The 26816-nt window shown below is 45.4% G+C and overlaps 1 protein-coding gene across 6 annotated transcripts in view; it reads right to left on the bottom strand.

Moving 5' to 3' along the window:
• The window catches only part of pmfbp1 (polyamine modulated factor 1 binding protein 1), a 1352449-nt gene that overhangs the window by 736039 nt on the left and 589594 nt on the right, over nucleotides 1-26816 (bottom strand). For 5 of the 6 annotated variants that reach the window (XM_072517945.1, XM_072517947.1, XM_072517950.1 and 2 more), the window contains exons 13-14: nucleotides 10912-10995; nucleotides 3697-3909 (exon numbers count right to left, since the gene is read on the bottom strand). In XM_072517945.1, the coding sequence (XP_072374046.1) occupies nucleotides 3697-3909; nucleotides 10912-10995 (297 nt within the window). The remainder of the gene's footprint in view (nucleotides 1-3696; nucleotides 3910-10911; nucleotides 10996-26816) is intronic. The other variant, XM_072517949.1, reaches the window with a different exon arrangement.

The following is a 26816-nucleotide window of genomic DNA, read 5'->3' as shown; positions in this document are numbered from 1 at the left end:
TGTTGCTAGAACTTTAGATGCTATAAGAATCCATTTAGACCAGTTTAATCCTCTGCAAAATTATGAAGAAGAAAAATTATTTAACGTCACTCTGACCAAACTGATGACCCAATTGCCAGAGTTGACTCAGCAATGTTCCATATTCCGGCAGGAAGCAAAATGTTACAAAAAACAGATTGAAGAGCTGAAGAATCAGTTAGAACATAGAACATATAGTGCAGAAGGAGACCATTCGGCCCATCGAGTCTGCACCCACCCACTTAAGCCATCACTTCCATCCTAGCCCCGTAACCCAATAACCCCGCCTAACCTTCTTGGTCACTAAGGGCAATTTATCATGGCCAATCCACCTAACCTGCACGTCGCAGTTGAATGGGAACATGTTGCATTAAAAGGAAAGGCCGTAGAACATTTCAAGCTGCAGACAAAGGAAAAACAGAAATAAGATCAGAAACTGTAATTCTGACCCTGAAGCACAAGGCACTATTAGGAGAACGAGAACTGTGTATCTTAGCTATACTGAGGACCAATGAGCTGAATTAAAAGGCTCATAAGCTTGGAGAGCAATTTGAGAATAAAACAGCCTACAAATATTTGGCTAAAATTGTGAAACAAGTGAAAATGAAGATTCTATTTGTGAAATGTATACATCAAGCAATAACATGGCGGACGCCACAGCAAAAGAAAATTTGAGTCTACTCTATGAATGAGCAGAGTGCACACTCCCTTCGGAAGTTGTTAATAAAGACAAACACAACTCAAAGGAATGCATAAAGCGAATCAAATGGAGCTAACTAGATACCAGACACAGAGTTCCACTCCCATTACCGCCACATGTGACAGACCGAGATGTGGAAGAAGTGTCACAACTGAAGATTGTCTGAATTTATAAAGTCAGAGACTTGAGGTGGGGGAAGAAGGGATAGCAAGTAAAGATTGTATTGTAAGACGCTGCACGGTAGCACAGTGCTTAGTACTGTTGCTTCCCAGTGCCAGGGTCCCAGGTTTGATTGCCAGCTTGGGTCACTGTCTGTGTGTGTGTGTGCACGATCTCCCAGTGTCTGGGTGGGTTTCCTCCATGTGCTCTGGTTTCCTTCCACAAGTCCCAAAAGACGTGCTGCAAGGTGAATTGGACATTCTGAATTCTCGCTCAGTGTACCCGGACAGGTGCCAGAGTGTGGCGACTCGGGGATTTTTACAGTAACTTCATTGCAGTTTTAATGTAAGCCTACTTGTGACAATAATTTATTATTGGAAGGGAGAAAGGTTTTGCTTGGAGACAGGGGATGTTATGATATTGCGTGCATGCCATTATAATGTAAATGTGTTCTGGAGAGGAAAGGTTAATATGGGACTGGAATAGCACTGCCTGTCACAAACCACACTGATGTTATCTGCGAGAGTATCTTAACATGGAACATCGGTTTGTGGGGGGAGTGTAGATTTGTTTTTGGAATGATGTGAGGAGTCAAGTGAAACCCCAGAGAAAATAAAGCAGCCGTCGTTGTACAACAATTATTCAAGATTATTTGTTAAAGAAAAAGAAAAATGTGCACGAACAGGGCTACACTACGCTAAGACAATTAAATGCATCAATTACTAAACACGCACACAATTTATATAGAATGTACCCTTCGTTGCAAAATTTTTCTATGATCCCTGAACTCTTTAAGATTTCCACTTTCCCCCCAAACAACATACAAATTAAATACATTTTTAAGTGAAAACCAGTTTATAGTTAACACACAATACAGGAAGGATAATCAACTCTGGGAAATGTCTCATCCTGGTCCAATGAAGGTATTTAAACTGTCTTTATGAAAGTTTTCTGCACCGCCGTTGCTCTAAGATTTAGAGGCTGTTGGACATAAAACTTTGGGCGGCACGGTAGCAAAGTGGATGGGCGGAATGGGAGCACAGTGGTTAGCACTGTTGCTTCACAGCACCAGGGTCCCAGGTTCGATTCCCAGCTTGGGTCACGGTTTGTGCGGAGTCTGCACGTTCTCCCAGTGTCTGCGTGGGTTTCCTCCAGGTTCTCCGGTTTCCTCCCACAGTCCAAAGACATGCAGATTAGGTGGATTGGTCATGATAATTTGCCCCGCAGTTTCCAAATATTAGGCGGGTTGCTGAGTGACGGGGATAGGGTGGAGATGTGAGCTTAGGTAGGGTGCTCTTTCAAGGGCAAGTGTAGATTTAATGGGCTGAATCGCCCCCTTCTGCGCCGAAATCGGGGGCAGCGCAAGTTTTGCGATGCTCCGCCCCCTCGAAAATGGCATAATCAAAGAGTATGCGCACTGTATAGATGGCCTCAGGATGTCACCTGAGGCCCTCCCCCCCGATGCTCCACCCCTGAAGTGCCGAGTTCCCGACGGTGGAACACTTATCCTTCTTTTTGTGATCCCGGCGTGGAGGCTGCGGGTTGAGTCCAGCGCCGCTACAGGCAGAGGGGAGCTGTTCCGCGGGTGAGGGTGGGGGGCTTTGTAGAGGGATGGGGCACTGGAGGGGGGTGGCGAGGGGGGTTACTGGAGGACAGTATGTGGCCGGCCGGGTCTGCGCGCGGCTGGCGCCATGTTGCACGGCGTGGCCGCTGCAGGCCGTCGCCTTGCGGATGTGTGGTCACGGACCCAGCAATTCTCCAGCCATATCCGCAGGTAAAGCCGAGGGCGTTGCGCTGTGTGGCTGCTAGCCCTCCACCAAATGGAGGATCAGTGCAGTTTTTGCGCCGTTCTTTCTGGCATAAAATGCCAGTGTTCCCACTCCAGCATCAGCACTCAGTCTTCAAATCGGAGAATCCAGCCCAATCTGTCTCTTCCAATAGGGGATTCACACTTTATCCAATCTGTTAATCTCATTACTGGGAAAATAATCTCATTCAACCTTTTGTAGGCTGGCTACTGCTGTTGCTAGGCAGATTTCTACCTGCTGTTGGGCATATTGCATCCTATTATATCTTGTTAAATATATGTTACTGCTGTTACTTGGCAGATCTGTGACACTGCTCACAACATGATGTATAGAGTCACATACTAATAGACTTAAAGAGAACACTTTGGAAGTTCACCTGCAGGGAGAAGCAACACCAGGCATGACAGTAACCTGGGATCTGTATGTGATTGAAGACTAACAATAAACAGTTCATGATTGAACATACAAGTCTCAAGAGTTCATCACTGAGACATCAAAAGAACCTATATTTCAATGCCTATTGCACAGCTCTAAGTTCGCATCCCCATAGTCAGCTTTGATGGTTTCTCTTGAACTGCTGCCGCGCTTTTGGAATGGATTGTTCCCTGACAAGATATCTAATATCGATGACAAGTCAGAACAGTGCAGAAAGATCTTCAAAAAAGCCTTAAGCCCCTGATTTGAAAAAGCCAAAGCATGGTCCACAGACACTAATTTACCTACACCAATATGGCAGGGCGAACACTTCTGGCTTATAATGAGCATGCATTTCCTGGCTGCCAGAGACAGCATGGGAATAGGAGGAAGGCAAAGCAAAGTAAGCAATGACTCCAAATATTTCAGTGTCATTATTCATGGTTTAAATACAAGGAGAACTAAAAAATACTTCAAAGCATACTGCATTCTTTGCAACAAATCTCATCTATGGAGTCAAGTAAAAAAAATGTAGTCACTAGACAGTAATAGAAATCAACTTAGTCAATTTCTCACAGCAAAAGCTACATCTCTCACCCATAGGCTGGCATTTTGTACTTGTGCACGAAGTCTGCATGTGGTCCCATCTTTTTCACTGAGTTCAGTATGGGTTTCAGCCAGTTTCTTCTCAAGCTCTTCTCTTGTAGATACCAATTCTCTGCATTTTTGTGCTGCCTCAGCAGCAAAAGCTGAATTGGCATTTCGGGAAGACTGCTCAAGGTCCTGAATAACAGTGGTGAGGTTTACAATCTGTGGTACGAACAAAAATCATTCATGAATAAATGTTGTGATAGTCCTACTTTTCTCTTGTTCTATAATCTATAAGGTCATTCTTCCCCGATATTATATTATTTTATGTTCACCAGGAAATAGATGTGGATGGTACTGAAGTTCCATTGTCTAATTGTTGAAAACAGCAAAAATGCTAAATCTGCTGAAGACAATGGGCTGGATTTTACAGTCAGTGACAATGCAACAGTGCTTAGTGCTGCCTTGACGAAAGCTGTGCAGAAAGATCGTAGGATCACCATGTTGTGGACTATCCCTTTATGACACCAGATTGAATTTGATAACAAGCCAATTAAAGCATCCAGCAACAGGAATGTCATCAGTGAGGATAAGCAGCTAATCACATTGAAGAATTCCCACAGAGAACAAACCAGGAAGATAAAAGCATTCAATCTCATCCCGCTCATTTAAACATTTTTTACAGTTAGCAAAACAAATGATTGGAATATTCAGGTGGGATTTAGGTAAAAAGCTAAAATATTGGAAACAAACTTTGATTTAATTGAATTTCTTAAAACATGTGGAATTAAATTTGACATGGAACAAATATAAAATTATTCTTACTGGACTAGTGAAGTTATTTAGCAGTAGTTATTAACTTAGTAAACTATTAAATATATTAATTGATTGATATTTATTGTCACATGTACTGAAGTACAGTGAAAAGTATTTTTCTGCAGCTAAGGGAACGTACACAGTACGTACATAGTAGACAAAAGAATAATCGACAGAGTAAATTGACAAATGGTATGTCAACAAATAGTGATTGGTTATATTGCGGAACAAGGGCCAAACAAGACCAGCATAGGACATCGTGAATAGTGTTCTTACAGGGAACAGATCAGTCCAAGGGAGAGTCGTTGAGGAGTCTAGTAGCTGTAGGGTAGAAGCTGTTCCTATGTCTGGATATGCAGGTCTTCAGATTTCTGTATCTTCTGCCTGATGGAAGGGTCTGGAGGAGGACAAAGCCTGGGTGTGAGGGGTCTCTGACAATGCTGTCCGCCTTCCTGGGGCAGCGGGAGGTGTAGCCAGAATCAATGGGAGGATGGCAAGCTTGTGTGATGCGTTGGGCTGAGTTCACCACACTCTGCAATTTCTTGCGATCTTGGGCTGAGCAGTTGCCATACCAAAGTGTAATGCAGACAGTTAGGATGCTCTCAATGGCACATCTGTAGAAGCTTGTGAGAGTCGATGCAGACATGCCAAATTTCTTTAGCTTCCGTAGGAAGTAGAGGCGTTGTTGGGCTTTCTTGACTATTGCATCAACGTGAGTGGACCAGGACAGACTGGTGATGGTGACACCCAGGAACTTAAAGCTATCGACCATCTCCACTTCGGAGCCATTGATGTAGACCGGTGTGTGTGTCGTACCATGCTTCCTGAAGTCGATAATTTGGTCTCTCCAACATTTAGAGGGAAGTTGTTTTTGGTACACCATGCCACCAAGTGATTTATCTCCCTTCTGTAGCCTGATTCATCGTTGTGAGATACGACCCATCAAAGTCATATCGTCTGCAAACATAGATTGAATTGGAGTTGAATCTTACCACACAGTCGTGTGTGTATTGGGAGTACAGTAGAGGACTGAGCACACATCCTTGCGGGGCCTCGGTGTTGAGGACTATTGTGGAGGAGGTGCTGTTACCTATCCTGACAGATTGCGATCTTTTGGTGAGGAAGTCAAGGATCCAGCTGCACAGGGAGGGGTCAAGTTTGTTATGGGCCAGGGTTAAGAGAACACCAAAGTGTATCATGGAGTTCACCTGACCCACAACTTTTAATAGATTGTGGTATGGGGAGCACACGGCCAACTCTACAGGCGCAGTACAGCAGAAATGGAAAAGTATTTTTTAAAGCAAAATAATGTTAACTCAAGTTAACCATTTTAAAACATACAGTGAACATCTTAGCAACCATTAATTCAAATACAACCCCCAAAGAATACAACACTAAGTAATCCTTTAAGCGTTCTTTTTAACATCCATAAGACTTAAAACACCTTTTACTAGAAGCACATCAGGTTGAAGTCACTACTGTTATTAGTTTTAAATCACCAGGATCGATTTACAGTCTTTAGGTTACAGAGAGAGACTCTAATACACCTTCTGGCTGTGACTGCAGCTATCCAGCTCTGAAAACGAAACTAAAACACGCCCTGCAGCAAACAGCCTAAAATGAAAATAAAAAGCTGACAGACAGCCCAGCTCCACCCACTCTCTGACATCACTGCAGTAATAAACAACCATTTCTTAAAGGTACTCTCACTACAGATACTTATATACACACCCATTTATAAACACCCATTTCTTAAAGGTACTCTCACATGACAAGTTCAAGGTTGCAAAGTTTGGTTATTAATCTTGTCGGGATAATGGAGTTGAAGACGGAGCTGTAGTCTATGAACAGCAGTCTGATGTAGGTATTGTCGAGATGTTCGAGTGTTGATTGTAGGGCCAGAGTGATAGCATCTGCTGTGGATCGGTTGCCGCAGTAGGCGAACTGCAATGCATCAAGACCATCTGGGAGGCTGGCGTTGATCTGTCTCATGGCTAGCCTCTCAAAGCATTTCATGATAACAGACGTCAGGGCCACTGGTCGGTAGTCATTGAGGCACGCTACCTTACAGCACATTCAAAAGACAACTTCTTATAGTGTTTTCACAGAGAGGTCAAGAGCTTAAAAATGCAATTTATCAGTTTAATAATTTCCAACTGCATGCATTCTGGGGGTCCTCAATAGTTCACCCTCAGGAGAAGGATTAACAGCAACTTGCAACTTCTGTCTTTTGTATTTAACTCCGCACGCGCGGACTCAGATGTTACGATCCGTTTCAGTGGAGTATCAACAGTAAACATGGCAATTTTTCTTTCATTGCAACTATAAAATTCAGGCCTGAATTTACTCTCTGGTAAATAATCTAGGAATCAACATCTGGATGATAAATAACAAATTATAATATATAAAATTAACTCAGCATATCATCACTGAAGATCACTTTATAGAAGCACAGGTATCTGGATGGGTGTTGCTCTAATTTGGTCAGAATGCAGATAACTCATTAAACAACAATACAGTAGATCATATTAGTATTCAAACAAATGGAGGACAGAAAATTTTGGAGAGAACTAACATGACAGAACTTTGGAATTATTTGTTACAAAAGCAGAATATTACAGATATTGGAAATCTGAAGTAAAAACAAAAAACGCTGCAAATGGTCTAGCAGCATCTATGGAAAGTGGAACAGAATTAACAATTCAGATTTTCATACTTAATCAGAAATCCTGAAATGATAACATTCCCATGGATGCTGCCAGACGTGCTGAGTGTTCCCAACATTTTCTGTTTTTGTTTTGGAACTGCATGTTCTTTATTTAAGCCCAAATACAGGGATACAGGTGACAGGAAGAAAACATTCCAAAACGTGTTTGTAGAGAACAGCAATACGAGTGCCAGGAGACTATTTATCTCCCAATCTTGTGGAAATCTATTACTGGGCCAACAATCAAAGCATCATCGGTATACGTTTGGTGTGGAAAAGGACAGAGGGCGCATTCCAACGGCCACACTGCGCCAGAAAAGCAGCTTGTCGAGGCGCAGCATGGCCGTTGAAAGCCGGGAGATCCCACTCCTGGGATCTGCCTGCTCGTGGTGCCTCGTGAGATTCAACACAATCTCGCGATACGTTGTGATGTGAATTCCCCCCACAATGAGCAGGATCAAGTTTTGGCAAATCTGCATATTAGAAAGAAGAAGAAGAAGAAAATCGCTTATTGTCACAAGTAGGCTTCAAATGAAGTTACTGTGAAAAGCCCGTAGTCGCCACATTCCGGCGCCTGTTCGGGGAGGCTGGTAAGGGAATTGAACCATGCTGCTGGCCTGCCTTGGTATGCTTTCAAAGCCAGCAATTTAGCCGTGCTAAACAGCCCCATTAGAGCGAAGCAGTAAGCCTCATTCTAATGTGCAGATTCCTGAGGTGCCTGAGGCTTTGGAATTAACCACTTCGCCTCAGAGACCTCAGACAAGCAGTGTTCAGCACTAGCAGACGGAACCGCACTATTCAGGGTCTTCCAGGGGATTGGAGGGCCCTGGCTGCATGCCTTTTGGGCAGGCTTGTGCCACCTGGATACCCTGGCAGTGGGAGCCTGGCACATGGCAGTGCCACCTGGATGCCAGCCTGGCACTGCCATGGTGCACAGGTGGCACTGCCAGCTGGCATGGGCACTGCCAAGGTGCCAAACTGGCATTTTGTGTGCGTGCACCATCGGATTAGGGTTTCCCGGTGTGGGTGTTGGGGGGGGCGGGGCCTCCCATCTTGCGTTCGGGCTGGAGGAGAGGTCGGGCCTCGGTCACCACTGTACAAAACATGGCTGTGTGTCGCATCAGTCGCGCGTTCCCCATTTAGGCCCCTTATTCAACGCGAGTCGCGTTGAATAGTCATGTGTTTCTCGGCACTGCGAGTGCTGGGAAACACACAGCTAAATGCGCTCCCTTGGGGAATTTGTTCCCTTTTTGGAAAATTGCCCCCAGAGAATTGCACAGTAAAAATATTGAATTGGAGGAAAGCCAATTTCAGTGACTGGGTGAACTTGAATGAAAGGTAGGCATGCAAAACTGTAATGAAACAATGGGCTGCCTTTAAAAGGGAGATGGTTTGGGTATAAGCAAGCCAAAACTCATATGAAGAATGAGATATAAGTCAGATGAAGCTGAAAAAGGTGTATGAAAGGTCTCAGGTTGATAATATAAAAGAGAACCTGGTTGAATGTGGAAAGTTCAGACGGGTAGTGAAAAAGAAAATAAAAGGGGCAAGGAAGAGTATAAGAAGAAACTGTCAACTACCCTAAAGGAAAACCAAATATCTTCCACATGCATGTAAATGGTAAAAAAGCTAGTAAAAGGAGGGTGGTACCAATTAGGCCCCAAAAAAGTGATTGATGCAAGCAAGCAAGTGCATGGCTGAAATACTAAATGGAGTACTTTGCATCTGTCTTTATCAAGTAACAAGTGGGGTGAATAAGGGTGAAATAAAAGATGTAGTGTAGTTGGATTTCTAAAAGGCATTCAATAAGCACCAGTTAAAAACGGCTACGGCACAAGATATGAGCTCATGGTGTTGGGAATTATTTTTTAAAAAACATTTAGAGTACCCAATTAATTTTTCCAATTAAGGGGCAATTTAGCGTGGCCAATCCACCTACTCTGCACATCTTTGGGGGGTTGTGGGGGCAAAACCCATGCAGATACGGGGAGAATGTGCAAACTCCACACGGACAGTGACCCAGAGTCGGAATCGAACCTGGGATCTTGGCGACGTGAGGCAATAGGGTTAACCCACTGCGTCACCGTGCTGCCCCATGGTGTTGGGAATTATAGGTTAGCATGAACAAAAGAATTGGGTAAATAACAGGAAAGTGAGAAGTGGAATAAATGGATCATTTTCAGGTTGACAAACTGTAAAGAGTGGAGTGCCACAGGGCTCAGTCCTGAGGCCTCAACTATTTACGATCGACATCAATAACTTGAATGAAGGGACAGATTAGACTGTAGCCAACTTTGCTGATGATACAAAGACAGAAAGGAAAGCAAGTTGTGAGGAGGATAGAAAGAGACTCAAAAAGGATATAGTTTGGTTATTTGCGTCGGCAAAACTTGGCAGATGGATTAAAATCTTGGAGAATGTGAGGTTGTCCACTTTGGGGGAAATAATGGAAAATCAGAATATTATTTAAATTGAGAGTGACTGCAGAATGCGGCAGTGCACAAAAATCTTTCCTCTTGTGCGGGAGAATCTAGAGACGGGGCGACTGTTTAAAAATAAGGGTTCACCCATTTAGGAGATTAGGTGAATTTTTATGAGTTTTGGAACTTCCTTCCTCAGAAGGCACTGCAAGCAGAGTATTTGACTATTTTTCAGGCAGAGGGAGTTAGATTCCTGATAAGCAAGTGATGAAAGGTTATCGTGAGTTAGGGTAGGATGGAGTTGAGTTTACAATCAGATCAGCTACAATCTTATTGAATGGCGGTGCAAGCTCGTAGGTCTGAGGGGCTTATTCCTGCTCCGAATGTTAATGAAACATACAAAGATCTTGAGGGAGCTTGAAAGGGTAGATGCAAAGTGGATATTTTCCCCGTGGTGAATCTAGAACTAGGGATCACAGTTTAACAATGTGGAGTCTCCCATTTAAGACTGAGATGGTGCGGAATTTCTTCTCTCAGGAGGGCCATTAAGAATTCTTTGGAATTGTCTTTCACAGAGCAGTGGTGCTTGGATCATTGAATATACTCAAGGCTTGATCCACAAGGGTGTCTGGGATAATGAAGGGCAGGCAGGAAAGTGGAGTTCAGGTCACAATCACGTCAGCCATGAGATTATCGAACGGCAGAGCAGGTTCGATGGGTCAAATAGCCTACTCTCAAAACAAATTAATTATTTTAAGACATTCAGATGATGCTTTCTACACATGGGAACAATCAGGAAAATATTTTTTTCAGTAACTAGCTTTGACGATGTTAATTTATTTGAATTGGTAATTGTTATTGGCAACTATCAAACAGGATACCAAAGGGGTCAATGGAAGCATTACATGTTTGTGAGGAACAGCAAATAATCAACGGGTGTAGAAAGTACATGTGATTTATACAAGTTATTCCAAGATTTATGGTCCAAAATATTAAAAATAATATGTATTAAGTTATCCAAATGATAAATTGAGGATTTTACTATTAATATCTGTTATGGGGGAGTTACATTTTCAGCAAAAGTTGTAGAAAATAAAGGAGCCAAGTATTCAGTCAAGTATATGCAAAATAGGGTATGCATTGTGAAAACAGACCAACTTTTCCTGCATCTGTGAGGACACAACAAAATATTGGGGATACCAATGTGATTGAAAAATAATCCCATTTTTGAAAAATAAAAGCAAGGAATGAACATGTTCTTTCTTTTCCTCACGCATTTACCTCAGTATTCAGGTCCAATTTACAAATCCTCAGTGTCTCGTTTTCACTTTCAACCTCAGCTATAAATTCCTTGATATCTGTGAACTGGAATTAAACAGATACAATTTTAATCTATTGAACAAGTGTAGATCCACTGCACCCTTCTTACAGAGACAGAGATCCCTTTTTGTTTTCCTCTCCATCCTCAAATTATTAAAACATTGATATGTCTTTGTTTCAATGTTTCAAGCAAATAGTCAAAAATCTGACAATGAGTAAACTTTGATACCTTCAAGGGATTTAATTTCTGATGACATTGATGTAACTGCTGAAAATGTTGCTTAAACTAATTTTATAATGATATTAGATGAGCAATAATGCTAAAGTTTTAGGATGGATGTGTTCTGATCTACGATTACCAGCTACACTGATCCTTGTATAGAGAGGTAGCGTTATTCGAAATATCCCTTTTCCAGGTCTCTTTTGAAGGAGACTCTGAATTAAGCAGTTGATTATGACTACGCCTAGAACTAGGACTGAACTGGAATGCTTAAAATAGCAAGACAGTTAGCACATTTCAAAATATTCTGTGTAGGTCCTTATGCCACGCTGAAGATAGATACCATTGAATCTATGACCAAGTGATGTTATCTGAAATCTAGATGTATGATGATGCACACTGTGCCTCAGCACAGGGCCCTGACCAATAAGGAGGAGCGGGGGGCACACCGGCCAGTTTCTATAGGCGCCAATCAGAGCTTGATAACTCTGCATTTCTGAAAAACTTAACAGATAACAAATGAGCCCGTCAGCAAGCAATGCAGAGCAACATTAGATTCTGATTTGTCAAGTCCCCCGAGAGCGGGAAAACAAAACTTGTCGAAATGCTGAGGCACGCATGCACAAAGAATGAGAGGTGACTAGGCGAGGAGGGAGAGAAGCAAAGGCAGAAGATGCTGTGATTTACATTTCCGAAAAAAGGCGCAGGGTCGAGGGCAGGCCAGTCAGCAACAACGAGGCGAGGTGCAAGGTGCCAGGCGAAAACCACAAGCCAATGTGAGCCAATAGATCAGCAGCGAGTGGTGCAGTTAAGGGGAGCAGGCAAGGAGCGACACAATCCAGCCAGGGCCGAGGAGGGCAGGTCATCCATTAGGAGGCGAGGTACCGGGGCAGGGCAAATGCCAAGAGATGGTGAGCCAGTTGGTTGGGGTCACCAGCCGTCGAACAGTGCGGGGCGACTCAACTCCTAGGGCGCTGATGAGGGCAGACTAGCCAACAACAGCAAGGCGAGGCATGAGGTGCCGAGCATAAGCCATGAGCCAGCCGGTCAGCAGACATTGAGCAGCGAGGGGAGAAGGTAACTGACTCGACCCAGCGAGGGTCAAGGGAAAGCCAGCGAGGGCAAGGTGACGAATCAAGCCTTACCAGCACAAGGAGACGACGAGTGAGGCAGTCTTGAAGACCCAAGGCGAGCAAAGTTAGTGAGATTGTGAGAATGGAGGAGTATGAGGGATGGAGGGGAGACTGTGAGGGGATGGATGGTGGGTGGAAAGAGAGCCATGGTGTGGAGGTGGGGGGGGAACACGTCTTTGCATTCTGTGGGGTTAAGGTGGGTAGAATCAAAAGGGGCATGACATCATGGGGGAGGGGGGGTGGGTAGATATCCAGAAATGAAAGTGAGCGTGGGGCCCCACAATGTGTAAATCACCTCTGACTTCAAGCAGTTACTTCTGAAGCTCCTTACCGCCCCTGGTGAAATTATTAGTCAGTGTCCATATATGATCAGAGGATCATGGCAATAAAATACATATTTTCTGCTTCTCAGTATGTCACTTGTATGTCCATCTAATGATGGTGCAAACATTCACTTCGCAGTTGTCTCAGTGATTGTGCTCATTGACAGGATTAAGATGAGATGGGAGAGCTGGAAAGCCATTAATTCACAAGAGATAAAAATTTTAAATTATATCTTTTATCCCACTGAGAAACGGAAGAATAGGATCATCTTAATTAAAAATGCATTTTTAAAAAATGACATTTTTCATTACCGAATCAGTATATTTAAAGGATATATTTCTATTTAGGAATGATAATCGTGAGTACAGTGAAATATCCTTTATTCTAAAAAAATTAAAGATTTTGATTAACTTGCCATACAATGGAAACTATTTACAACCTTCCTGTTCCCGTGAGCGCTGCAAATACTGCTCGACCCCACCCCCCCCCGCCGCCCCCTGCTGAGTGCCGAGACAGCCAACAGTGTAATCACTCCTTTAACATCAATGCTACAACAGATAAATGATCAGGCATTTGATTTACATGCTGCTCCCCCGACATGCAAGAACGGTGGGGAAAAAAGGCCATACTGAGTGTTGGGCTCAGAAAACATCTAGCCAAGAATGTGCAAGAAAACAAAACACATCTAAACAGACTAGTCATGTCCAGAATTAATAGACAAAGTTCAAGACCACTTAGAAGACAATGTACCAGAGCTACTGCAGGAGCTGAATGTAGGTGTTTTGTGGGCGTGGGGAAATCAAAAATGTTTTTAGGCGCATCCAAAATTCGGAGGTCATGAAATCAAAATGGAAGTGGATACAGACACAGCGGTATCGCTAATTACGGAGACAAATTATAATCAAAAGCTGCAGCATCTGCCTTTAAAACCGTCAAATATAATCCCAAGAATGTACGCTGAAGAGGTTGTACCATTCGAAGAATGGATAATGGTGAAAGTACAAGCAAATGGAAAGACATTGAAGTTGCCTCTTCACGTTGCCTGTGGAACATTTCCTGCTTCATTTGACAGAGCATGGTCGGCAAAGATTAGACTCAACTGGGAAACAATAAATATACTAGTAGACTCAAAGAGGAACTTGCAACAACTTCTGCAAAGTATGAGAAGGTGTTCGAAGATTCACTAGGCTCTAGGATTGGAATTGTGGTGCACTTAAAAATCAAGCTCAAATTGTACACCAAAATGTCTTAGAGTCCCGCATGGTATGTTGCCTGCCCGGTGCTAGGGTGCGGGACATCTCTGACCGGCTTGAACGGATACTGGAGAGGGAGGGGGAGGATCCAGTTGTTGTGGTTCATGGCGGTACCAACAACATAGGCAAGTCTAGGAAAGAGGACCTGTTTAGAGATTATAAAGAGCTAGGATTCAAATTAAAAAACAGGTCCTCAAGGGTCATAATCTCCAGATTACTGCCCGAGCCACGTGCAAATTGGCATAGGGAGGCAAGAATAAGGGAAGGTAACACGTGGCTGAAAGAGTGGTGTGGGAATGAGGGGTTCCTTTTCATGGGACACTGGCATCAGTTTTGGGACAGGGGGGACCTATACCGTTGGGATGGTCTCCACCTGAACCGAGCTGGGACCAGTGTTCTGGCGAAAAGAGTAAATAGGGTGGTCAATAGGACTTTAAACTAAAGATTGGGGGGGGAAGGGAAAGTCAGGGAACCAAGAGGTGAAGTAATCAGTGGGAAGCGTAGCTGCTTAGGAATACAAAAAAGCACGAAAAGACAGAACTCAGGAGAGGTTACAATAGTCCCCATCCCACAAAATATGACACAGTGTATGGAAAGGCTCAGTAAACCAAGGTCCACCACACTAAGAAAACAAAAAGGGACGGTCAATAGAGAATTAAAGGTGCTATATTTAAATGCGCGCAGTGTACGGAACAAGGTAGATGAGCTTGTGGCCCAGATTGTGACTGGCAGGTATGATGTGGTAGGCATCACAGAGACATGGTTGCAGGGGGTTCAGGACTGGCATTTAAACATCCAGGGATTCAAAACCTATCGAAAAGACAGAGAGGTGGGCAGAGGGGGCGGGGTTGCCTTGTTAATTAGGAATGAAATTAAATCAATAGCACTAAACGACATGGGGTCGGATGATGTGGAGTTTGTGTGGGTAGAGTTGAGGAACGACAAAGGCAAAAAAACCATAATGGGAGTTATGTACAGGCCTCCTAACAGTGGTCAGGACCAGGGGCACAAGATGCACCACGAAATAGAAAGTGCATGTCAGAAAGGCAAGGTCACAGTGATCATGGGGGACTTCAATATGCAGGTGGACTGGGTAAATAATACTGCCAGTGGACGCAAGGAAAGGGAATTCATTGAATGTTTACAGGAGGGCTTTTTGGAACAGCTTGTGATGGAGCCCACGAGGGAACAGGCCATTCTGGACTTAGTGTTATGTAATGAGCCAGACTTGATTAAAGATCTTAAAGTAAGGGAGCACTTAGGAGGCAGTGATCATAATATGGTCGAATTCAATCTCCAATTTGAAAGAAAGAAGGTAGAATCAGATGTAAAGGTGTTACAGTTAAATAAAGGTAACTACAGGGGCATGAGGGAGGAACTGACGAAAATCGACTGGGAGCAGAGCCTTGTGGGAAAGACAGTAGAACAGCAATGGCAGGAGTTCTGGGGGTAATTGAGGACACAGTACAGAGGTTCATCCCAAAGAAAAGAAAGGTTATCAGAGGGTGGATTAGGCAGCCATGGCTGACAAAGGAAGTTAGGGAATGCATCAAAGCAAAAGAGAAAGCCTATAATGTGGCAAAGATTAGTGGGAAGTTTGAAGATTGGGAAGGCTACAAAAACAAACAGAGGATAACAAAGAGAGAGATAAGGAAAGAGAGGATCAAATTTGAAGGTAGGCTAGCCAGTAACATTAGGAATGATAGTAAAAGTTTCTTTAAATACATTAAAAACAAACGGGAGGCAAAAGTTGACATTGGGCCGCTCCAAAATGACGCTGGTAATTTTGTGATGGGAGACAAGGAAATAGCCGAGGAACTGAATAAGTACTTTGCGTCAGTCTTCACAGTAGAAGACATTAGTAATATCCCAACAATTCCGGAGAGTCAGGGGACAGAGTTGAATATGATAGCCATCACAAAGGAGAAAGTGCTAGAGAAACTAAGAGGTCTAAAAATTGATAAATCTCCGGGCCCAGATGGGCTACATCCTAGAGTTCTAAAGGAGATAGCTGAAGAAATAGTGGAGGTGTTGGTGATGATGTTTCAAAAGTCACTGGAGTCAGGGAAAGTACCAGAGGATTGGAAAATCGCTGTTGTAACCCCCTGTTCAAGAAGGGAACAAGGAAAAAGATGGAAAATTATAGGCCAATTAGCCTAACCTCGATTGTTGGCAAGATTCTAGAATCCATTGTTAAGGATGAGATTTCTAAATTCTAGGAAGTGCAGGGTCGGATTAGGACAAGTCAGCATGGATTTAGTAAGGGGAGGTCGTGCCTGACAAACCTATTAGAGTTCTTTGAAGAGATAACAAATAGGTTAGACCAAGGAGAGCCAATGGATGTTATCTATCTTGACTTCCAAAAGGCCTTTGATAAGGTGCCTCACGGGAGACTGCTGAGTAAAATAAGGGCCCATGGTATTCGAGGCAAGGTACTAACATGGATTCACGATTGGCTGTCAGGCAGAAGGCAGAGAGTTGGGATAAAAGGTTCTTTTTCGGAATGGCAACCGGTGACGAGTGGTGTCCCGCAGGGTTCAGTGTTGGGGCCACGGCTGTTCTCTTTATATATTAACGATCTAGATGACGGGACTGAGGGCATTCTGGCTAGGTTTGCCGATGATACAAAGATAGGTGGAGGGGCAGGTAGTGTGGAGGAGGTGGGGAGGCTTCAGAAATATTTAGACAGTTTAGGAGAGTGGTCCAAGAAATGGCTGATGAAATTCAACGTGGGCAAGTGCGAGGTCCTGCACTTTGGAAAAAAGAATAGAGGCGTGGACTATTTTCTAAACGGTGACAAAATTCATAATGCTGAGGTGCAAAGGGACTTGGGAGTCCTAGTCCAGGATTCTCTAAAGGTAAACTTGCAGGTTGAGTCCGTAATTAAGAAAGCAAATGCAATGCTGTCATTCATCTCAAGAGGCTTGGAATATAAAAGCAGGGATGTACTTCTGAAGCTTTATAAAGCATTAGTTAGCCCCCATTTAGAATACTGTGAGCAGTGGAGGACGCTTACCCGGAGATCAGAGGCTGAATACCCTTGACTGCTGAAGTGTTCTCCGACTGGAAGGGAACATTCCTGCCAGTCGGAGAACACTTCAGCAGTCAAGGGCATTCAGCCTCTGATCTCCGGGTAAGCGTTCTCCAAGGCGGCCTTCAGGACGCACAACAACGCAGAATCGCCGAGCAGAAACTTATAGCCAAGTTCCGCACACGAGTGCGGCCTCAACCGGGACCTGGGATTCATGTCACATTACATTCATCCCCCACCATTTGGCCTGCAAAATCCTACCAACTGTCCTGGCTTGATGTAATTCACACCCCTTTAACCTGGGGTTACCCCATCTCTGGATCTGTAAAGATTTAATCACCTGCTAATGGTCGCATTCCAAGCATTGTTTGGCATCTTTGAATTTGTCTATATATGTGTTTCTGGAACATACCTCTTCATTCACCTGAGGAAGGAGCAGCGCTCCGAAAGCTAGTGACATTGAAACAAACCTGTTGGACTTTAACCTGGTGTTGTAAGACTTCGTACTTTAGAACAGAGATGAGGAGAAATTTCTTCAGCCAGAGAGTGGTGGGTCTGTGGAATTCATTGCCACAGAGGGCGGTGGAGGCCGGGACGTTGAGTGTCTTTAAGACAGAAGTTGATAAATTCTTGATTTCTCGAGGAATTAAGGGCTATGGAAAGAGAGCGGGTAAATGGAGTTGAAATCAGCCATGATTGAATGGTGGAGTGGACTCGATGGGCCGAATGGCCTTACTTCCACTCCTATGTCTTATGGTCTAAAGCTAAAACCGTACCATACACCATTAGGCCAAAGTATACAGAAGAACTAGAAAGACTAGTTCGAACAGAGTCATGAACCAGTTGTTACAAATGATTGGGCAGAATGAATAATTCCTGTATTGAAACTTAATGGTTTAGTGAGAATATTGTAGCCAGCTAAAATGGCTGATTCCCGATTAATTTGGCCAAAACCCGATGTAAAATGGCTAACCGAAAAGGCTGATGGGAAAATCAGCCAACAGGGCACAAACGGATAGCTGCAGACAGAACAGTGTATTCGGCTCTGGGGAAGTCAGCCCAGATCGATACCTGCAACCATTAGCAGCACATCAACCCAGCCATCTGCAGTTTAATCGGCTATCCCCGGGAACAATTGCAACAAATTAGCAATTGAAAGCCGATCCAGACCTCTCGGTGCCAGCAGTGGCCAAGACAAAGAAAGGTGAACGACCACCCCCCGATCAAGGAATCGCCCCATTATTGGAGCATATCGAACCCAGTGATTGGGACCAAGTCCAATCACTTGGAACCAGGGTCAAGGTCCGCCCCGAGAGGCGGGAAGCCCCTGGGAACTATAAGAGTAAGGGGCCAAGTTCAGATCAACCCTTCTCTCCCTTCTTCTCCTGCTCGCAACCTTCGCAAGAACCATCGACAAGAAACCGTAAGTTTGACTCCCGCGATTGCTACCCGATAGAGACTCCTAGCCATCGACCTGTATCAGCCTTTGAATCCCGCAGGCCAGACCCAATTCGATAATTTGTTTCCCTGACCTGGTGGTCCATTCCCAAAGTTAAGTATTGGCCTGTAGTGGTAGGTAGTAGTCTAGAAAGTAGGATTATTGTATAAGTATTTATTGCTGTATATAATAAATGATCGTTGATTTAACATTTACTAAGCGGTGTGCTGTCTTATTAATCATAACTAGAGCTTGAACCACGTGGCAGTATCAGAAAGATACCTGGCGACTCGTGAGCAAATGTGACAGAATTAGAGCTAATAAAACTAAGGCTAATAAGAGCAACATTTTGGCGACTCTGGTGGGACCCGATCTAGAAGTGGAAAACCATTCCGGGAGAACCCAAGAAATTTTGAATTAGAATCCAATTGGAAACAAAAAAGCACAAGTGTTCAAGCGGTTCTGGTTAATAATTCACAATTCGGAAGTGTGTGTATGCATGCGAAGCTAACAGGGCTAGAAGGTAAAACTGATAGATTTTTGTTGTGTCAAAACTGTCGGAAGTCTGTATTTTCGGAAATTAGCGCAAGCCGTACCCGCATCTACGACACCACCTTAGCCCCCTGTTCCAAATTCGACCGAAGCAAGCAGATAGGAGATATGGCCATGCAGGCAATGCAAAGCCTCATGAATCCCGAAGAATTTGCGGTCGCAGCGACCAGCAGCAGTAGAGTGGGACAGTGTCCCATTTGTGAGGAGGAAATTCGGAAATACCTCAAGGGCAAAGGATGGCCCATGTGGAATGATTTATGTAATAATGACGACTCAGGTCCCGGAAGTATAGGGCATACTTGGTGGGAGAACATGAGTGAAATCCACAAAAATAATTTAACAAAAGCTCGCAAGCCGATGGAAATTGTGTCCTGTCTGGCACAATTGCAGGCACAGAGGAGGTCGTCAGGACGCTCCGCAAAGAAGTAGAGGGCATACATCGAATGAGTAAAATCGATGTATGCGAGGTGGAGAAAGAGAATTTAGAGTTAAGGAGGAAATTGGCAGCAAAGGACGAAGAGGTAGCTGACGCCAAACGGGGTCACCAGTCTTGTCTCGCGCATTTAAGCAGTTTCCAATCCCAGTACGAGAAGGCTTATCAGGACACGCAGCGTGCAGTCCTGGTAAAGAAAGAGACAGAGAAGCAGGTGGAGACGCTACAGAAGCAATGTAGTGATCTCAAGGCAGCCTTGAGAGCGCTCCACGCTGCAACCATGGAACAAAGGCAGAGTACCATAGACCATGCAAAGTGCCGGAAGCAAATTGCAGACCTGCAATCACTGCTTTCTGTCCAAAAGGGATTCCAAGAAACCTTTGGGGAAAGTTTAGAACAGGAAGACGGCCCTGATTGGGAAGAATTGCAGGAAACAGCGCAGAGATATGTTCAGGGAACATGTGCGCAGGGAAAGCCCTAAAGGAGGAAAGCACCCCCACCCCCCACACAGCAGGTGGTTCAGGCTCCCATGAACCCTGTAACAAATCACCGCACAGCCACATCAGACGAGGCGGAATTCCTATATTCCACCCCCCTCACAGTGACCCAATTATGGGATACGTGTGCAAAAATCACACCGTTCTTCCCCGCTTCAGACCCACACCATTTCTTTGCCACCGTCAAACATCAGGTGACCATGTACGGCCTGGATGAGAGAGAGCATGTAAAGCTCATGGTTCTAAGTCTAGACCCATCGGTAACAGCAGCCCTTCCCGACCCACAGAACGTAGGAGGAGGCACCCTTGCAGAAATGCAGACCGCGATCCTGGATGCGATCGGGTATAACCGGGGTGACCCCGTAGATGGCCTAAATAAGTGTAGGCAGAAGACGTCTGAACACCCCACAGCGTTTGCAGGACGCTTGTGGATTCACTTTGAAGCCGTTTTTGGAGATGTAGACCGTGCCCATTTGTCCCCAGACAATATGGCCAAATGGACCCGCACCCTTATCTCCCATGCCACAGAGGCAGGACAGAATGCCTGCAATAGTTATGATCCCTCGGAGGAGGCTCATAACGAGAAGTGGGTGGTTAAAAGATTGTCCCGCGTTGGGGGACAATCAGTCTGTTCACAATAAACCCGCCGCTAAAACCCCCGAGGAAAAGCAAGCCGCCGCAGACATGCAGGCAGTAAGAACCACTCTTCACAACCCCGCCTGGGTAAATGAGGGAAAGAGCAGCCCCCCAGCAAAACTGCAAGAATGTTACAACTGCGGACAGTTGGGACATTTTGCCATAGAGTGCAATGGCCCCAAAAAGCCGCAGAGAGCCCAACAGACAGGCACTCTGAATAAGAAAAAGGCAGAGCCCATACATAGCGTTAGCGCCCGGTCGGATCAGACAGACTTGACCGGAACGGACTGACGGTGTACAGGCTCCCCCAGTTGGGTCTGCGATACCCTTTGGGATAGGTCAGGATGACCCGTAGTCGCAGCGAAAATTCGGGGACAGCCTATCGAGTTTCTTTGGGACACAGGAGTGTCCCGCACCACCATAAATTCCTCCACCCTTTGTCAGGACACGTGGCCCACTACAGCCACTATCACCCTCAGCGGCTTTACAGGCCACTCACAGCAGGGACACATTACAGCCCCTGTATCCATCCAAATCGGAACCATTAGCACAAAACACCCCGTAGTTTTAGTCGACCTGCCCCACACAGCAGAACACATTCTGGGAATCGACTTTATGAATTCCCACCACCTATCTTTCGACCCAGTCAACCAGTGTGTCTGGAAGATGGCGAAATCCGCTAGAGCCCCCGCAACGCTCAACATAGGGGACTATATGAACAAAATTAGCGCAGTAGGCGAGTTTTGGTTCAACCCCACCACACTCAGCACGGACCGACAGGTTAGGGCAGTCCTGCAAAAAAAACAGGGCAGCATTCGCGACCCACAAGCACGACTGTGGACGGATGACTGGCTCCGTACAAATAACAGGACCGGACCCTAGACCCCAAAAGCAGTACGGATTCCACCTAGAAGCAGAGGGAGAAATCCTAAAGGTTATAGAGAGCTTATTAGAGCAGGGCGTACTAAGATCGGTAGCCTCAACTAATAATGCCCCGATTTGGCCAGTAAGAAAGCCCAACGGATCATGGCGCTTGACCATTGATTATCGGGAACTCAATAAAGTCACCCCCGCAGCAGCCCCCACCATAGCAACAAGTGATTTCTCTCTCTTTGACTTTCTCTTAGCTGTGTAGTGTAGTTCAAATTTAACTTCAGGTTTAAGTCATGGCAGGAGAGCTCAGACCCGTGTCACACTCCTCTTGTGAGATGTGGCAAGTCAGGGACCCTTCTGGTGTCCCTGACTCCTTCATCTGCAAGAAGTGTGTCCAACTGCAGCTCCTGTTAGACCGCTTGACGGCTCTGGAGCTGCGGATGGACTCACTTTGGAGCATCCGCTATGCTGAGGAAGTTGTGGATAGCACATTCAGTGAGTTGGTCACACCGCAGATTAAAATTACTGAGGCAGATAGGGAAAGGGTGACCAAGAGACAGAGGAAGAGTAGGAAGGCAGTGCAGGGATCCCCTGCGGTCATCTCCCTCCAAAACAGATTTACCGTTTTGGAAACTGTTGGGGGAGATGGCTCAGCAGGGGAAGGTGGCAGCAGCCAGGTTCATGGCACCGTGGCTGGCTCTGCTGCACAGAAGGGCGGGAAAAAGAGTGGCAGAGCTATAGTGATAGGGGATTCAATTGTAAGGGGAATAGACAGGCGTTTCTGCGGACGCAAACGAGAATCCAGGTTGGTATGTTGCCTCCCTGGTGCAAGGGTCAAGGATGTCTCGGAGCGGCTGCAGGGCATTCTGGAGGGGGAGGGTGAACAGCCAGCTGTCGTGGTGCATATAGGCACCAACGATATAGGTAAAAAACGGGATGAGGTCCTACAAGCTGAATTTAGGGAGTTAGGAGTTAAACTAAAAAGTAGGACCTCAAAGGTAGTAATCTCAGGATTGCTACCAGTGCCACGTGATAGTCAGAGTAGGAATGACAGGATAGCTAGGATGAATACGTGGCTTGAGAGATGGTGCAAGAGGGAGGGTTTCAAATTCCTGGGACATTGGGACCGGTTCTGGGGGAGGTGGGACCTGTACAAATCGGACGGTCTGCATCTGGGTGGGACCGGAACCAATGTTCTCGGGGGTGTCTTTGCTAGTGCAGTTGGGGAGGGTTTAAACTAATGTGCCAGGGGGATGGGAACCGATGTAGGAAGTCAGTGGGGACAGAAACAAAAGGCAGGAAGGGAGAGTGTGTAAAGCATGACCAGAGAAAGCAGGGCAGAGAGCAAGGAAGGTCTACATTAAACTGCATTTATTTCAATGCAAGGGGCCTGACGGGCAAAGCGGATGAACTCAGGGCATGGACGGGCACATGGGACTGGGATATTATAGCTATGACTGAAACATGGCTAAGGGAGGGGCAGGACTGGCAGCTCAATGTTCCGGGGTACAGATGCTATAGAAAGGATAGAACAGGAGGTAAGAGAGGAGGGGGAGTGGCGTTTTTGATTAGGGAGAACATCAAGGCAGTACTTAGAGGGGATATATCCGAGGGTTCGCCCACTGAGTCTATATGGGTGGAACTGAAAAATAAGAAGGGAGAGATCACCTTGGTAGGACTGTACTACAGGCCCCCAAATAGTCAGCGGGAAATTGAGGAGCAAATATGTAAGGAGATTACAGATAGCTGCAAGAATAATAGGGTGGTAGTAGTAGGGGACTTTAACTTTCCCAACATTGACTGGGACAGCCATAGCATTAGGGGCTTGGATGGAGGGAAATTTGTTGAGTGTATTCAGGAGGAATTTCTCATTCAGTATGTGGATGGACCGACTAGAGAGGGGGCAAAACTTGACCTCGTCTTGGGAAATAAGGAAGGGCAAGTGACAGAAGTGCTAGTGAGGGATCACTTTGGGACAAGTGACCATAACTCCATTAGTTTTAAGATAGCTATGGAGAATGATAGGTCTGGCCCAAGAGTTAAAATTCTTAATTGGGGCAAGGCCAATTTTGATGGTATCAGACAGGAACTTGCAGAGGTAGATTGGGGGAGACTGTTGGCAGGCAAAGGGACGGCTGGTAAATGGGAGGCTTTTAAAAGTGTGTTAACCAGGGTGCAGGGTAAGCACATTCCCTTTAGAGTGAAGGGCAAGGCTGGTAGAAGTAGGGAACCCTGGATGACTCGAGATATTGAGACTCTGGTCAAAAAGAAGAAGGAGGCATATGACGTACATAAGCAACTGGTATCAAGTGGATCCCTTGAAGAGTATAGAGATTGTCGAAATAGAGTTAAGAGGGAAATCAGGAGGGCAAAAAGGGGACATGAAATTGCTTTGGCAAATAATGCAAGGGAGAATCCAAAGAGATTCTACAGATACATAAAGGGGAAAAGAGTAACTAGGGACAGAGTAGGGCCTATTAAGGATCAACAAGGACATCTATGTGCAGAGCCACAAAAGTTGGGTGAGATCCTGAATGAATATTTCTCATCGGTATTCACGGTGGAGAAAGGCATGGATGTTAGGAAACTAAGGGAAATAAATAATGATGTCTTGAGAAGTGTGCATATTACAGAGGAGGAGGTGCTGGAAGTCTTAAAGCGCATCAAGGTAGATAAATCCCCGGGACCTGATGAAATGTATCCCAGGATGTTGTGGGAGGCTAGGGAGGAAATTGCGGGTCCCCTAACAGAGATATTTGAATCATCGGCAGCCACAGGTGAGGTGCCTGAAGATTGGAGAGTGGCGAATGTTGTGCCCTTGTTTAAGAAGGGCAGCAGGGAAAAGCCTGGGAACTACAGACCGGTGAGCCTAACGTCTGTAGTAGGTAAGTTGCTAGAAGGTATTCTGAGAGACAGGATCTACAAGCATTTAGAGAGGCAAGGACTGATTCGGGGCAGTCAGCATGGCTTTGTGCATGGAAAATCATGTCTCACAAATTTGATTGAGTTTTTTGAGGGGGTGACCAAGAAGGTAGATGAGGGCAGTGCAGTAGACGTTGTCTACATGGACTTTAGCAAAGCCTTTGACAAGGTACCGCGTGGTAGGTTGTTGCAGAAGGTTAAAGCTCATGGGATCCAGGGTGAGGTTGCCAATTGGATTCAAAATTGGCTGGACGACAGAAGACAGAGGGTGGTTGTAGAGGGTTGTTTTTCAAACTGGAGGCCTGTGACCAGTGGTGTGCCTCAGGGATCGGTGCTGGGTCCACTGTTATTTGTGATTTATATTAATGATTTGGATGAGAATTTAGGAGGCATGGTTAGTAAGTTTGCAGATGACACCAAGATTGGTGGCACAGTGGATAGTGAAGAAGGTTATCTAGGATTGCAACGGGATCTTGATCAATTAGGCCAGTGGGCCGACGAATGGCAGATGGAGTTTAATTTAGATAAATGTGAGGTGATGCATTTTGGCAGATCGAATCAGGCCAGGACCTACTCAGTTAATGGTATGGCGTTGGGGAGTGTTATAGAACAAAGAGATCTAGGAGTACAGGTTCATAGCTCCTTGAAGGTGGAGTCGCAGGTGGACAGGGTGGTGAAGAAGGCATTCGGCATGCTTGGTTTCATTGGTCAGAACACTGAACACAGGAGTTTGGACGTCTTGTTGAAGTTGTACATGACATTGGTACGGCCACACTTGGAATACTGTGTGCAGTTCTGGTCACCCTATTATAGAAAGGATATTATTAAACTGGAAAGAGTGCAGAAAAGAATTACTAGGATGTTGCCGGGACTTGATGGTTTGAGTTATAAGGAGAGGCTGGATAGACTGGGACTTTTTTCCCTGGAGCGTAGGAGGCTTAGGGGTGATCTTATAGAGGTCTATAAAATAATGAGGGGCATAGATAAGGTAGATAGTCAACATCTTTTCCCAAAGGTAGGGGAGTCTAAAACTAGAGGGCATAGGTTTAAGGTGAGAGGGGAGAGATTCAGAAGGGCCCAGAGGGGCAATTTCTTCACTCAGAGGGTAGTGAGTGTCTGGAATGGGCTGCCAGAGGTAGTAGTAGAGGCGGGTACAATTGTGTCTTTTAAAAAGCATTTAGATAGTTACATGGGTAAGATGGGTATAGAGGGTTATGGGCCAAGTGCGGGCAACTGGGACTAGCTTAATGGTAAAAACTGGGCGGCATGGACTGGTTGGGCCGAAGGGCCTGTTTCCATGCTGTAAACTTCTATGATTCTATGATTCTAAGTCCCGAGACCATGCTCAAACAGGGACTCCATGCCCGATATTTCACGGTTTTGGACGTCAGTAATGGATTCTGGTCCATTCTATTGGCAAAGGCGCGCCAGTATAAATTTGCCTTCACTTTCAGAGCGCAGCAGTACACGTGGACATGCCTGCCACAAGGCTTCCACAACTGCCCCTCCATTTTCCACCGACAGCTGGCAAATGGACTAGCGAAATTTTCTCGCCCCGAATGCCTGGTACAATATGTAGATGATCTACTACTGCAGACAGACACTAAGGAAGAGCACATTGAGCTTCTGTCCGAACTCCTGGAATTATTACATTCCATTGGATGTAAAGTCAACCCCAAAAAGGCCCAGATATTGGAAGAAAAAGTGGTATATTTGGGTACTATTATCACACACGGCAAACGCGAGATCGAGCACAAAAGAATTGACTTGATCGCTAAATTGCCCCTTCCCCAAAACGTTTCAGCCCTCCGGTCGTTTTTAGGACTGGTTGGCTACTGCCGAAACCACATTGACGGTTTCGCCAGCAAATCAGCGCCCCTCTCAGACCTCCCAAAGAAAGGAGCCCCTTGGGAATGGCGTCCGCAGCATACGGATGCTGTGGAATCATTAAAACAGGCACTCATAGCCGCCCCCGCACTACAAGTTCCAGACCCGCTTTCCCCTTACGCAATAGAGGTAGCGACCACAGACCGCACCCTTTCAGCCGTGCTCCTGCAAGAACGGCACGACCAATTGAGACCCGTAGCCTATGCTTCCCGAATTTTAGATGCTGTGGAACAGGGATTTTCAGCCTGTGAGAGGCACCTGCTCGCAGTTTTCTGGGCAGTCCAGTACTTTTCCTACATTACCGGACTGAACCCCATCACCATTCTGACCGAGCACACCCCCACCCAACTTTTACTGGACGGACGACTTAAGGACGGTACCGTCAGCCAAATCCGTGCAGCTAGGTGGACCCTTCTCTTACAAGGATGGGCCATCACAGTAAAACGGACAAAGACTCACACATACTTCGCGGACAATTTACAGTACCCCCCATGAGTGTGAAATCATCTCTCCACTCCACAATACAGGCCCCTTTATAGCAAGAACACCCCCCAGGAAAATATCAAATTCATCTCAGAGCCCCCCTCACCTGGACACGTGTGACCCCATTAGGATCTATGTGGATGGATCTTCCACAGTCTTAGATGGGCAACGCATAACAGGTTGC

This window comes from Scyliorhinus torazame, chromosome 10 (genome assembly GCF_047496885.1).
Source record: "Scyliorhinus torazame isolate Kashiwa2021f chromosome 10, sScyTor2.1, whole genome shotgun sequence".
NCBI classification, from domain to species: domain Eukaryota; kingdom Metazoa; phylum Chordata; class Chondrichthyes; order Carcharhiniformes; family Scyliorhinidae; genus Scyliorhinus; species Scyliorhinus torazame.
This window is presented reverse-complemented; position numbering and strand designations above follow the sequence as displayed.